At 46.3% G+C, this 14,388-nt stretch overlaps 1 protein-coding gene across 12 annotated transcripts in view; it reads right to left on the bottom strand.

Annotated features, from left to right (window-relative positions):
- TRAK1 (trafficking kinesin protein 1) overlaps window positions 1–14,388 on the bottom strand; it is a 181,724-nt gene that overhangs the window by 78,862 nt on the left and 88,474 nt on the right. For all 12 annotated transcript variants that reach the window (XM_076006663.1, XM_076006667.1, XM_076006668.1 and 9 more), the window contains one exon: window positions 7,567–7,761. Coding sequence is in view for 8 of the 12 variants with exons in the window: in XM_012770237.3 (XP_012625691.1) it covers window positions 7,567–7,761 (195 nt within the window). In the remaining 4 variants the exon portion in view is untranslated. The remainder of the gene's footprint in view (window positions 1–7,566; window positions 7,762–14,388) is intronic.

Genomic DNA, 14,388 nt, shown 5'->3' with positions numbered 1-14,388 from the left:
CTGACACTGCCAATCAGTGGGCCCCAGTCTCACATGCCTGGGCACTGGGGCTCCTGTGAATTACGCTCTTTCCCTACCAGTGGTTGTTTGTGTGTTCCCAAACCTGTTTACACCCGTTATGCTGATTAATATCACTACATAATTGCATTTATTATTTCATGAACAGTTATAAAAAGAAAGCATTGTTTCTATGAAAACTAAGTTTAAAATCTTCAAAGACACGTTAAGGATTAAATGGCCAATTAGATTTAGATGAAACTGTCATATATTTGAAAAACAAAAATCATTTAAACAAAAGGAGGATTAGGTATTGCAAACCTAGTGTCTATGTCCCAGGGTGCTGATGAAGAAGGTAAAGCACTTAGCACAACCCTGGCAAACAGTGAGCACTCACTAGATGTGAATCGTTATTATTATTGGTTATCACCACATAAGCAAGTAATTACAAAGAGTCACGGGAGCTACAAAGGCAGGAGAAAAGGAAAGCAACACAAGTGGGGGGGAGGGACACCCCAGATGGAGTGGCCCAGGAAGGCTTCTCAAGGAGAAAACATTTGTGTTGAGAAACAAAGAACAGAAGAGAAAGGGGAGGGGGAGGGGAGGGGGAGGGCAGCAGCAGCCAAGGTCGTGGGATTTGTGTGTCCGCTAGTCTGAAGCACCAGGGTTGGCTCCTGAGGGGTAAGAGGAGGGTAGAATAAGGCTGGTTGGAGAGAACCAAGAGCCAGGTCATGGGGGTCTTCGAAGACCCTGCATTTTATCCAAAAGGCAATGAGTAGCAAACGAGCAGCACAACCCAATGGGATTTCACAAAAAGACGAGCCAGGCTGCCAAGCTGGAAGAAGATGCACAGAAGCAAGAGTGGAAGCTGGGAGAGCAGTCACAGCCGTCCAGGGAGGAGATGGCAGTGGCTTCAATGAGGGTGGCAGCGGTGGGACCAGACGAAGGGTCTGGGATATACCCTGGGGAAGAATGAACAGGACCAGCAGATGCCAGGAGGACATGGAAACGAGGCAGACCGTGTTGCAGTTATTAAGACAAAAGTGCATGGAGTGAGGAAAATGCACTTTGGGCGATGCATGTGTTAAGCTAATGACTGGGTAGATGAGGGTGGGGGAAGAGAGGAGAGGAAAGGACGGTCAGGGTGGGCATAAATTTGGCAGCCACCAGCGTGTGGCTGGAATTCCAGCCTTCGAAAGAGAGGACACAGAGAAGCAGGCTGGGCACGCCAACATTTAGCACAGCGCATCACAGCCGTGGCTATTCCTGAGGACAGTGGGAAGGATACATAGCTGGTCTTCTGTGTCCGCAGGCTCTGCCTTTGCAGAATCTACCAACCACAGATCGAAAATATTCAGGAAAACAATAAAAAATAATAATACAACAATAAAAAATAATATAAATTTTTAAAATATAGTATAATAACTATTTAAATAGCATTTACATTGTATTGGGTATTACAAGTAATCTAGATATGATATAAAGGATAGTTACAGGTGCATAGGTTATATGAAAATACTTTGCCATTTTACGGAAGAGACTTGAGTGTCCGCAGATTTTGGTATCTGCAGTTGAAAGCCACTGATTTGGAAGCTCAGAGGAAGAGGAGAAAGAACTGGTGAAAGAGGCTAAAAAGACTGGCCGGAGAGTCAGGAAGCACATCTGGGAGCAAGTGAGGCCCTGGAAGCCAAGCCAGGCAGGCATCCAGAAGGGAGCGGCCACCGTGTGAGCCCTGCTCAAGGGTCAAGCAGGATGTGGGAAACGGGAAGCTCCAGGTACAGAGTGGGGGATGGGGAGTCTAGTCAAACTCCCAAGCCAGACGCTCTGGGTCCTCATGCCTTATTCTGGGCAGGTTCCCACTCTCCTGCGATGGGGCCCATGGGAGTAAACTGTGATGTATCAGGTTCCTGTCGCGCACCTGTAGAACCAACTGTACAAACGCTTGTCACACCTGTGAGTGCGCAGACACGAGTAAATGGATAAAGGCAGAAGTGGGGGTGTAATACTACTGGAGGTCCCACTTTATGGGCACAACTCTCGAGTGCTGGGGTGAGAGCTGGGGAGACTCCGCATGGCTCCTGGCCCCACACACGCCAGCTGGATGAGCTTATTAGCAAGTCATTCCACCCCGGGCCTCAGGGCCCCATGTGCACAGTTAAGTTGGACTAGATTAATGGTCTTTAATCTTTCATCTAAATTTAAATTGTTAAAAATTAAAATGTCACACTTGTAATCCTAGCACTCTGGGAGGCTGAGGCAGGAGGATCGCTCATGGTCAGGAGTTCGAAACCAGCCTGAGCAAGAGCGAGACCCCGTCTTTACTAAAAATAGAAAGAAATTCATTGGCCAACTAAAGATACATAGAAAAAATTAACTGGGCATGGTGGCGCATGCCTGTAGTCCCAGCTACTCGGGAGGCTAAGGCAGGAGGATCGCTGGAGCCCAGGAATTTGAGGTTGCTGTGAGCTAGGCTGACGCCACGGCACTCTAGCCAGGGCCACAGAGTGAGACTCTGTCTCAAAAAAAAAAAAAAAAAGTAAAATGGTTAAGAGGAGCCGGTTTAATATGCAGTTCCCAGAGCCCACTCCCTCCTCCCACATAAGCAATATAAGCAATTCAGCGTCGGATGCCACTGAAGGCCCCGAGAGCTGCCTGCATTGGTCCAACCCAGTGCAAAGTCCCTGGGGTAGGTCATAGAAAGAAATAACCCGGGAGAGTTTTTATCTCCTAGGGCAGAAAACGTCAGGTGGAACTAATCAACTTCTCAAAGGATTACAGGTGCATACCAGTCACTCAGTAAATACTGTCGGCTGAATCATTAAAATTACTTTACAGTAAAAGCAAACAGTAGAACAATATCTTAAAACTCTTACTTGCTTCATAACCTTCTCTTCTTAGGAAAACAAACTGCCCCAGGTAAAGTCAGAGGTAGACTGCTCAGTAGATCATTTGCAAGGAAGACATAGAAAGATTTCTTTCCTAGACCAGTGCTTCCTTACCAACAAGCCACATAGGCCCCTGGAAGGAAGATCAAAAAGGTGTCAAAGCCACCTGATGACCAATGCAGCAGCATTTGTGTCTGGTGTCTGCTGAATGTTAAGGGACTACAGGAGTCTACAGAACACACAGTCACCTCCACCTGGGATCAGGAAAGCGTGACCTGCGGGCCACACGATGGAGATAAAAACTACAGGGAAGAAGGAAACTTCATCTTCAAATTAAGCCACGTCAGGCTAAGTGTCACTTGGGACAATGACCATGAGCCATGGGGGAAAAAATGAACTTTAAATATGTTATTTATGAGACAGTCTGCCCTGTTTGGAAAAAAAAATAAAAATAAAAAATAAATAAATAAATATGTTATTTAATATTTTATATTTTTTAAATAAATCAACTATTGACATATTCTGAAACTAAGGTTTTTTTGGGGTGTGTGTGTGTGTGTGTGTGTGTGTGTGTGTGTGTGTGTGTGATTCCCCAGATGAGGTTTTTTTTATTTTTTGAGTCTTGCGTTCTGTCGCCCAGGCTAGAAAGCAGTGGCCTCCTCACAGCTCACTGGAACCTCAAACTCCTGGGCTCAAGGGATCCTCCTGCCTCAGCCTCCCGAGAAGCAGGGACTACAGGCGTGCGCCACCACGCATGGCTAATTTTTTCTATTTTTAGTTGCCCAGCTAATTTTTTTCTCTATTTTTTGGAGAGATCGTTCTTGCTCTTGCTCGGGCTGGTCTTGAACTCCTAAGCTCAAGCGATCCTCCCACCTCGGCCTCCCAGAGTGCTAGGATTATAGGCGTGAGCCACCGTGCCTGGCCAAGGTTTATTCTTAAACTAGAATTTTTTTCCCTTTTTCATCTACTCTGACAGAGAGAGGTTAAAACACAGAGTTAGACCCGACAACACAGATTTGAATCTCAGCACCTGACCTCGATAGTGTTATGACTTTGGGGAGGCTTCCAACCTTCCCTGAGCCTCAGTGTCCTCGTCTGGGGAAGAGGGATGGCAAGACTATTTAATTCAGAGGTCACTGTGAGCATGAAATGAGACACATGTAGCACCAACTCCAGTGCCTGGCACACAGCAAGCACCAAACATCAACTATTCTTTCTTCCTGTTTGACCATCAAATGCCAAATGTCCCATATTTACGGGTACATATGCTTTGTGGGCCGTTTTCATTTTCTGTGTTTCTTAGATTCATCAGGAGTTAAAAATCCACTTGACTGGGGAAGTGTTGATACTTTTCTGAAAAAGTCATTCTATCACCTGGTAAAGGTGGATTCCCCAAAGCCTCTTCTCAGCGAGACAGGTGAGGGCCGGATTTTAAAAGCCAGACACTGTTTCTCCACTCAGGGGGATGGCGTGTAGGAAAGGGAGCTGAGCTTCGTCTCACTGCCTGACCGCCGGGCCAGGTCTGCGCTACCTGTGTGGCAGTGTGTAGCTGGCCCACAGGGAGCTCCTCGTCCCCCTACGCCCACCCACAACAGAGAGGCACTGGCCTGACGCAGAAAGTGAATCTAGAATGAAACAAGGGGTTGTCTTTTCACATACCTCACAACTGAGGTAAACAACACAGCAGTGAGCCACAGCACTGTAAGTCACGGCATCTCCTGGGTTACACACCTGTAAACAAACACATGAAACCCAAAAAGACACCAGGTACAGGCTGGGCATGGTGACTCACGCCTATAATCCTAGCACTCTGGGAGGCCAAAGCAGGCGGGTTGCTCAAGGTCAGGAGTTCGAAACCAGCCTGAGCAAGAGCGAGACCCCCTCTCTACTATAAATAGAAACAAATTAATTGGCCAACTAAAAATATATAGAAAAAATTAGCCGGGCATGGTGGCGCATGCCTGTAGTCCCAGCTACTCGGGAGGCTGAGGCAGAAGGATTGCAAGACAGGAGGTACAGATCAGGACCTGTGCCTTCCAGCCACCCCTCCGCCCATGTGGCAAGGCTCACAAGAAGACTTTAAGCCATAAAATAACATACAAAGGGAAACAATTGTATTTAAAACTTGAGAAAAAGTGCTGGGATATGAACACCAAAAAAATTCTGTGATGTGAGTGCTTCTTTATTATTGCATTAAGTATAAAATCTATCAGCACATCTAATAACAAATGTAATTTTAACGCAGTGATGGGTAAAGGCAGCAACTCAAAGTATCTGCCTCCATTGCAACATGACATGAAAATATCTGTGATTTCTACTGGTGACAAAGTCACAGGTCCTACTAAGACCACTGTCTACCTTCATGACGAAAGGAAATGCTGCATTTCAATTAGAAGTAAACGAAACCAAAGACATAATCTTTTCCCCTTTACAAGTTGACAGAACTCCTCAATTCTCTCTGCAGGCCCTTTGGGAGTCCCAGGACCTCAATGTGAGAACCCTGCTCTACGGGGTCCTGTATTTAGGAGTTAACGCCTGATCATTCAATTAATAGATACTGAGCAAATAGCAGTTTTGCCCTAAGTATAGGAACCACAGAAAAAAATGCAGATTTAAGATAAGGCTTGGATGCAACCATGCTGTAAGAACTTGAGAATCTCTGCTTGATGTTTATCTTGGTTATTTCAGTTTTATTATTAGCTGTGTTATCCACTGTCAAATCCACCAGGAGTTTTTTTCTTTTTCTTAAATATATAATAAAAAGCAAACAAACAAACAAGAAGACACAATCTCTGTTCAAGTCTACTGAAACCATGGTTCAATGTTATGGAATAAACACTGAGCCTTCCATGCTTCCGTTTCTTTCTGTAATAAAACCAACCCTGCCCAATCGTAGACATTTTACAGGGATGAAATGAGGCAATTCGAGTGAAAGTTCTCTGAACACTGTGTGGTGTTACCCACGGACGGTGTTCCGATTGCACTGTGAATGTCAGTGATTAATCAGTGTGTAGGAGCCTCCTACGATAGAAATGGCCCTGAGGGGTCCTGCAGATTCACAGGAGGGTCTCCTAAGGAAGGATTCAGTATCACAGAGAGATTTCCCAAAAAATAATTCTGCTATGCATTCTGCTGTTCTGTTGTGAATTCTACTGCAGACTTTCCCTCTGCAGTCTGAAGAAAACAAATACAAAACCTGCCAGGAAGTTACTCCAGACTCAGTTTTCCACCTAATACCACATCTCCTCGGTGGTACAGATACCACGAGTAGGTAAAAGCGACTTGCAAAGAGCTTCCTGCCTGCTACAGGACACGCTAGATGTTCTAAAGCTACAACTTTAATATCCGTTCAGGTCTCACATGCTTCATAGCTACTCTGGTGGATTACCCTATTTTTACTCCTATCAAAACTGATCATCCACAGTTTTCACAAAGAAATTGTAGGGTGTGCATCAGGTATAAAAAACACAAGTCAATTTAAACAACAACAAAAACAACAAAATTTTTTTTGAGAGTCTCACTCTGTCACCCCTGTTGGAGTGCATAGCATCATCACAGACCGCAGCAACTCAAACTCCTGGGCTTAAGGGATCCTCCTGCCTCAGTTTCCCAAGTAGCTGGGACTACAGGCATGTGCCACCACACCAGCTAATTTTTTTCTGTTTTTAGTAGGGGCAGGGTCTTGCTCTTGCTCAGGCTGTCTTTTCTTATTAATATCTAATAGACAGATCCTGAAAACAGCCCCAGATGCAACCTAAAGGAGATGCCTGTAGCTCCAACTTGTTTATTACAAATGACATCGCAAATTCAAGAAAACTGGAGAGATCAGTCCGTAATAGTGAAAATCATTACAGAAAACTTTTAGAGATGCATTATAAGCTGGTTTAGAACCAAGTTATCTCCATGGAGAAGCAGGATTACTGTACTTTAAAAAAAAAAAAAAAAGGCGACATAATGATACACAGATATGTAAATGCCAGGCTGCCATGAATTTTTAAAGAATAAAAGTTGCTTCTAAAAAGGCATCTCTTAAATAAAAATCAGAAACATCAAGTAATAATTTTTTTAATTATCACTTTTCCCCCCCAGGTTTGCAATGTCAAATTGCACAACGTTCTCATCAGGGCCACACTGAAAAACGCTCACCTAGTGCACTTGTTCATTCTACCAGGGACTAGCTCTGCAGCCCAGCCCCATGCTGGGCTCACTGTGACAGGGATATTCTGGCTCTCCAGAGTAACCAGCATAGTGAGCTCTCACATAAGAGTCATCGGCCTTGGTACAAATGTCTTGCTATGTCCCATAAATGAGCTGCCTAGTTCTCAATACCTTCAGTTTTAAATGCAGACAAACTCCAACGGGGAGTTTCTAAGGACTGACGTGGTACTTTTCATAGAAAGGAGAAACAAGAGCATTTTCAAATTCTTCTGTATGGAAAAAAAAAAAAAAAAGTTGGTCCAAATGAAAATCATACTTGGTCCCCACTACTCTAAAATTGCTATTCAGAACATTTAAAATCGAGACCTGGTAGGTGACTAACCCTTCTAGCCACGTTTCTCTGACCGCCTCTCTGGAGGTGGCAGGCCAGAGCACATGCTCACCAGCACAAGGCCTCAGCTGAGGCCGTGGCTACGGAGGACTGGTCATCACACTGACGTCACAACACGGAAGGGCAGCTACTTACGGAAGTATTTCAGCGTCTCTTCAATTTGCTCGGTTGTGAGGTCGATGTTGGCATCTGGAGAAATAAGAGGTGTGTGGAGCCAGTCGTCGTGGTCATAACCGTAGATGGTGTCGGCTCTTAACTTATAATGGGGCAGCTGCTCCTCCAGCAGGCTAATGATCTCGACTTCCGGAAGATCGGTGCTGTTGCACACATCTAAACAGAAGACCAAGAAATGAGCACCCAGAACTAGCAATGGCCTCGCTGCTGCTGGTTAACTAACCTGTCGCCTACAGCAAGGGTCTTCGGTTGCTTATCTACAGCATGGAGAAGCCAGAAAAGGCCATACTTGGAGTCTTTCTTCAACTTAAATTCTATTCTCAAAACTCAGAATTACGAAGGCCAGCTCATGCCTGTAATTCCAGCACTTTGGGAGGCCAAGGGGGGAGGATCACTTGAGGCCAGGGGATTGAGAGGCTGCAGTGAGCTATGATGACAACACTGCACTCGAACCTGGGCAACAGAGTGAGATTCTGTCTCTAAAAAAAATTTAGAATTATGTATGCATACTGCCTACACCTACCCAAGATAGTTCCAGCTGTTTAGTGCCCACTATTTGGGGAGAAAAGCCAAAATGCTTGAGTCTCCATCATCTGGGCTCTTTAACTCGTTCTCTGGCCTTTTTCTTTCAAGTATCCTTCATGTAAGTCAAACCAATTATAATTTCACCAATACACTTAATTTTTACTGCCACTCTTTTACCATTCAAGCTATGCCCCTCAGCTAGAATTTTGCATTCATTTATTTATTCATCTGTTCATCCATACATACTTCCTTCCTTCCATCTATCCGTCCATATGTATCCTGAACACCAGAGGCACAGGAGACACAATGACGAACACAACAGTCATGCGCTTGCCTGTGCAACACTTGTGTTCTCACGGGGTGTCCAACAATTACACCAGGAAGTGCCCATCCCTCAAGGCACAGCTTGATTCTCACATCTTCCCTGACCGGTGTTTTGAGCACTCCAGGAAGAATTAAATCCCTCCCCGTTCTATTCTATATTCAGACAGCATTTTGTCAGAACTTCTGTTACTACACTTACTAAAATTTATCTTCTGGATATTTTCGTGTCTGATTCATCCGACTGTGAGAGGGCAAATTTCCATACATAGTTATCCTCCATCCGCCACCTGTACCCCGCAGCTCCTGGCTCGGGGTGCATAACAATGGCTATATGGTGAACCAATCACATTCATTCAGGCCTTTTAATTAAACCCTGAGCGTGACAACATGGCAAACATAACCAGGACGTGGACAATCTTACCCCCCTTCTCCACCCCAGCACTTACTTGTCAAAGGAGAAATATAGAGAATGAACTAAATACATGCTAATGGGTGAGTGACAATTATCTATCGACTAATTCTGACTTCACCCACTGTACCAGCCCACTTCGCATAAGGCCTTTGGGACCTGTGATGGGAAACAGCTCATGGGAGCAGCAATGGGCTCGTCGATCTGGAAATAAACCAAGCGCCTGTGGCACACACAGCTAGCTGGACAAGAGCGGGCGGACAGCTGACCCAGTCTTTTATTCTAGGAATGAATCTTCAACCCAGAAAAACCAATCAAAAGATAAGAATACTATTGGGGTCAAACCTTCACAAAGTTGCTGTACTACGTTCTTGCCATGGAGTAGGAAACAAAGGTGGGAAGGACTGAGCACATACTGCAGTCTCTGTCCTTCCCTCAAAGTGTCAGAAAAGACAGGGGAGAAAAAAACACTCTTTTTTTTTTTTTCTCTTAAGGATTGCTTGAGCCCAGGAGTTTGAGGTTGCTGTGAGCCACGGCACTTTAGCCCAGGCAACGCAGTGAGACTCTGTCTCAAAAAAAAGTTTTAGATTTAAGGGAAAAAATTTCAAGGTAGTGGCAGGTCCTCACATACCCAGCACCCAATTTCCCCTTTCATTAACATCTTAATATTAGTGTGGTACATATGTAACAATTAATGAACCAATACTGATACATTATTATTATTATTTTTAAAGACAGGGTCTCGCTTTTATGCCTAGGCTGGTTTCCAACTCCTGGCCTCAACCAATCCTCCAGCCTCAGCCTCCTAAAGTACTAGGATTACAGGTGTGAGCCACCATGCCAAGCCTGATACAATATTATTAACAAAACTCCATGTTTAATTCACATTTCCCAACTTTTACCTAATGTTCTTGTTTTCGTTCTAAGCTCCTATTCAGAATACCACTTTACCTTTAGTCATCACGTCTCCTTACCCATCTAGGCTATGACAGTTTCTCAGAGTTCTCTTGCTTTTTTGATAACCTTAACCTCAGTTCCTTCCTTACTTCCCTCTGTATACAAGCAGTATGCAAAGCCAGGGGATTCTGGGAGGACCGTCAGATTTGGAAGTAGTGATGCATGTGCAATTAACTGCACCTCGGTGTCGCTTTTGGAATACAGGAGTGGAAATGAGAACTCTGGTAATCCCAGGGATTTCGGAGAACAAAAAAAGGCCAGGAAAGAGAAAGCACCTATTGCTGAACGCCACACGCTTGCCGCACCTACTAAGTAGAGGGTAAGGAAAGGGTGTCGGAATATCAAAAAACACTCTTGATAAATAAAACCACACCGCAGCACGGGAAAATGAGGAGGAGGTGCTGAGGATGGATCAAAACTATGAGGTAGTCCTACAACACGGAAGGTGAGATCCAATTTAAAGAGAAAGGCCTAGCCCTGTATACGTGCACAGACACACACACACACACACACACACACACACACAGGAAATGAGTGCAGGAGCAGGAGCGGATCCCGGGGTGCTCCACGTTAGGAGGCAGCCGTCCGAGGGAGCAGGAAGGGCCTGGGGCAGGGAGTCCTTGGCGAACCAAGGCAGGAACAGCAGGGCCGGGTCACACCCAGGTAATACAAAGGACACCTGTGCCTAGAAGAATAGCCATGCCAGAGAGTTACCAAAATCCCTGTCCCTTTGTGTTTAATAAGAAGGCCACACACTGGGGGGAAAAAATATGGACTCGCAGGAAAAGAACACACAGTTCTGAATCCTTCACCCCTCAGGCAGGAGCCCATGAAAAACACCTGTCAGCACCTACCCCTCCCACGACTTCCCATCAGCCCCCACGAAGTTCAATATGCAAACCTTCCCATAGTGCCTACAACATTTGCATAGGACATTTATTTCCATTCAGGAAGCCAGCATAGGTTTTGAAAGAGCTAAGGGAAGAGTTAATAATGAGAGAGTGAGTGCATTCAGAATTTTACTTGGAGCTTGAGGGAAGCAGTTCAGTCCTGCAGGGGGACTGCATCTGAATGCCGAGGCTTCTCTGCCCACCGTGGGAAATGTCACAGCAAGCACACTTGGCATTTGAGCTAACTGAAAACCAGACCAGACTAGCTCTGTCACTTTGCAAAGGTCTGCCAGGAACAGAAGTTATACCCTCCCTTAGGACAGAGCAACAGCCCAACAACCTAAGACGGAAGATTTCTCGTATTTCTTCTCATCTGCCACTGGCAACAAAACATCATCCAAAAGGTTCAAGATGGGTCTGTAAATAAGCAAATATTTCCTCTTCTCACCAACAAGTGAAGAGTAAGTTCCCATAAAGCTCGTCTCCCGGAAAGGCCTCACAGCTATAAAAATGCCACCACGTGGCTTCGGGGACACGGGGCCAAGGAGGCTGACGCCCCATCGGTGGCACCTCTTGGCTCAACATGGGTCGGATCCAACCGTCATTCCACAGCAGCTCCACAAAAGGCAGAGCCAGCCTGTCCCTAGGAGAACAAGCAGGGGACCAACACACACCCGCATGACACACCCACAGGCGGGCTGGAATCCTCTGGTGTCAATGCTATTTGGTGGTGGGGAAGGCAACAGACTCCAAGAAAAGAAAAATCCCTTCTAAGAATAACATGTCACTCGTGAGCATGCTTTCAGCTGCTCAAACGCTGACACTTGACCTGTCCTTCAACCATTTCCAGGGCTGAAGGTCAACCTATTTACAGTGTGGGTCCTTGTGCCTAAGCGGTATCATTTTCCTTAAAGCATATGATGACCAGTGAGATAAAGTATCAAAAGGTGAGGCTGTGCCAAAATGCCCTTTTTAAAAACTCTGTAGGCCGGGCGTGGTGGCTCACGCCTGTAATCCTAGCACTCTGGGAAGCCGAGGCGAGCGGACCGTTTGAGCTCAGAAGTTCGAAACCAGCCTGAGCCAAGAGCGAGACCCCATCTCAACAAAAAATGAATGGGCCAACTAAAAATATATAGAAAAAATTAGCTGGGCATGGTGGTGCATGCCTATAGTCCCAGCTACTTGGGAGGCTGAGGCAGCAGGATTGCTTGAGCCCAGGAGTTTGAGGTTGCTGTGAGCTAGGCTGATGCCACGACACTCTAGCCTGGGCAACACAGTGAGATTCTGTCTCAAAAAATAAAAAAACACCTCTGTATATTTGATTTTTTTCTGTAACGTGACCAGCCATATAAACATGTTTTCAGATGCTCCAGAGAATTAGGGCACAGGAGAGGATTATGGAGACAGCCCGTGGAGCTCTCCTTGACCTTGGCCACAGGGCTAGAGGTCCCAAAGACCCCCTGTGGAAGTGGACAACGTGTCTGCCACATGGAAAAGACGCGTCCAAAGCCTGAGTAGAGGTAAATCTAATATGGAACCTTCCAGAATCCCCCGAGAATGCTCTCAGCATGCCAAACACCAAGCCAGGTGGTTTCAGAGCATTCTCTGACCCTCGCAGCAACCTGGGACACAGATGTTATCTGCTCTGTCTTGGACATGAGGAAGCTGAGACGCATAGGGGCTGTGGAATATCTTGTTGGTCAGGGTCCTGCCGCCAGCTAAGTGGCAGATCCGGTACGAGGAGCCTCAGCTGTCTGACAGACAGCTACGCTCTTCTCTGTGCCACCTTCCGCCCATGTCCTGGGAGGGTACACTGGAAAAGCTGGGGAATCCCAGGATATCACCATCAGGAAGCTTTTGTTCTACACAGGCAGAAGCCTTCCTACCTGTGGTAGGGATGCTCAGGTAAACACACTGACAAATTAGGGAGGCACAGAAATGATTTTCCCTTTCAAAGCACAGGAAACAGAGCCAAGAACTGAAGTAGCTTGTCTGCAGAACCAAGGAGGGTCAGGGGCCGGAGCAGGGCAGACCTGCCCCCCTCTCTTGAAGCTGATTCAAGCTCCGGGTGTGAATGGGCACGGTTGGCCCCGCCTGGAGGGAAGGAACCCTGGTACTCGCCATGGTCGTCATTCCTCCACAGTTCCAACTCACATTAGTAACAAGCTATAAAAACGTGTTCTCGGGTTAAGTTTCAAATAGAGGACATCAGTTTCGTTTTGAACCCAAATCCTGACAGGTCCACGGCTTCTGGCAGATCTTCAGTGACAACAGCCCAACCCCCACTGACCCCCAGCCTGTCAATCATCAAAACAGCAGGCTCAGCAGGGCAATGGGGGAAGAACTTTACCCTAGGCATCTCCTCCTTCCCCGGTGACTATGACGGCCCTCGTGGTCGCTAGTGTGACCCAAAAATAAAATCCTTAGCCCTCTGCTAAATGAATGGACCACCCCTCTTGGCCACCTCAAAACTGAGTTCCCCCAGCCATGACCGGATGGGAGGAGAGACAAGGCACGATTACACACGGACATGACTTCCCTTCGTAAATATTCATGACGCCTCCTACGGCTTGTTGAACATGTATATTTGACCACCCCGCTCAATGTTAAAATCTTGTCCCTTTTTGTCTCTTCTTTGAAGCACGTGTGCCTGGCTTCAGGCGGGGCTCTGCTTCCCAACCTGTTGGAATGGCTCATAAAGGTTGCTACACTTTATGAGAAATAAAGCTCTCCTATTTCCAAAGTATAAACCTCGTTAATTTTTTTTTTCCTACTTAACACTAGTTACATTGCTGCTGGTGCCATCTTTGGAAGGTGCTTTTTAAATCATGGCTTTGCTCTCTTTTAAAACCCTCCCAGCTCCCTATAAAGCACTTCATGATTCAGCCTGCACCTTTCTAGGGCGGGGAGGCTACTGGCTGTTTCCCAACATCCTGCTTCCTCCTTTTGGTAATGCCACCCCCAAGATGTCGACGGGCCCATGGCCACCCAGCTAAAAACCACCTTTCCCAGCTTTGCCTGCAGGGAGGCATATCCGCACGCCTGGGGAACACGATGTAAAGAGAACTTCCAAGTCGTGCGCTTTCCACCCATCCAGCCGCAGAGTTGGGCTCATGCTGGAGACATCTTCACCTGCACAGGTAAAGACAATGGCCAGGGGATGACCAGAGAAGTCCTGGCTGCCTGGGACAACCTGGTGGAGACAGTGCTCCTGGACCACCTTCCGTTTGGACTTTTAAGAGGGAAAAAAATAAAATAAACGGCTCCCTCAGTGAGGCCACGATGACCGAATAGCTTGGTCTCCGTTAAAGCAGCTAAATCGATACCCAAACAGTCTTTCTTGTCACGCTCAGCCTCTGCTATTTTCTCCAATTTTCCCTCACTTAAGCCACAACAACTTCTCACCATTCTCCGAACGTGTTTTTTTTCACAAATCTGGGTTTTCACACCGACTGTTTTAGCTGCATGCAATGCCCTTCGCCGCCCAGCAAACTCCATCTTAAAATGTCACTCAAATGTCACCCTGCATTGCAAAGCCTCCCCTGACCCCTCTGCTCTGGCTTCCGTGGCACTTAGTGCAGAAATGATTTCATTACAATGTGAGAAGTGTTTTCTCCGTGTCTCTTCCCCACTAACTGTGAGCCCCTCAAGACAAAGGGCTTTGAATTACCCACCTCT

Source organism: Microcebus murinus, chromosome 1, assembly GCF_040939455.1.
Source record: "Microcebus murinus isolate Inina chromosome 1, M.murinus_Inina_mat1.0, whole genome shotgun sequence".
Lineage (NCBI taxonomy): Eukaryota > Metazoa > Chordata > Mammalia > Primates > Cheirogaleidae > Microcebus > Microcebus murinus.
Note: the sequence above shows the minus strand (reverse complement) of the source record. Positions and strands in the feature narration are given on the sequence as shown.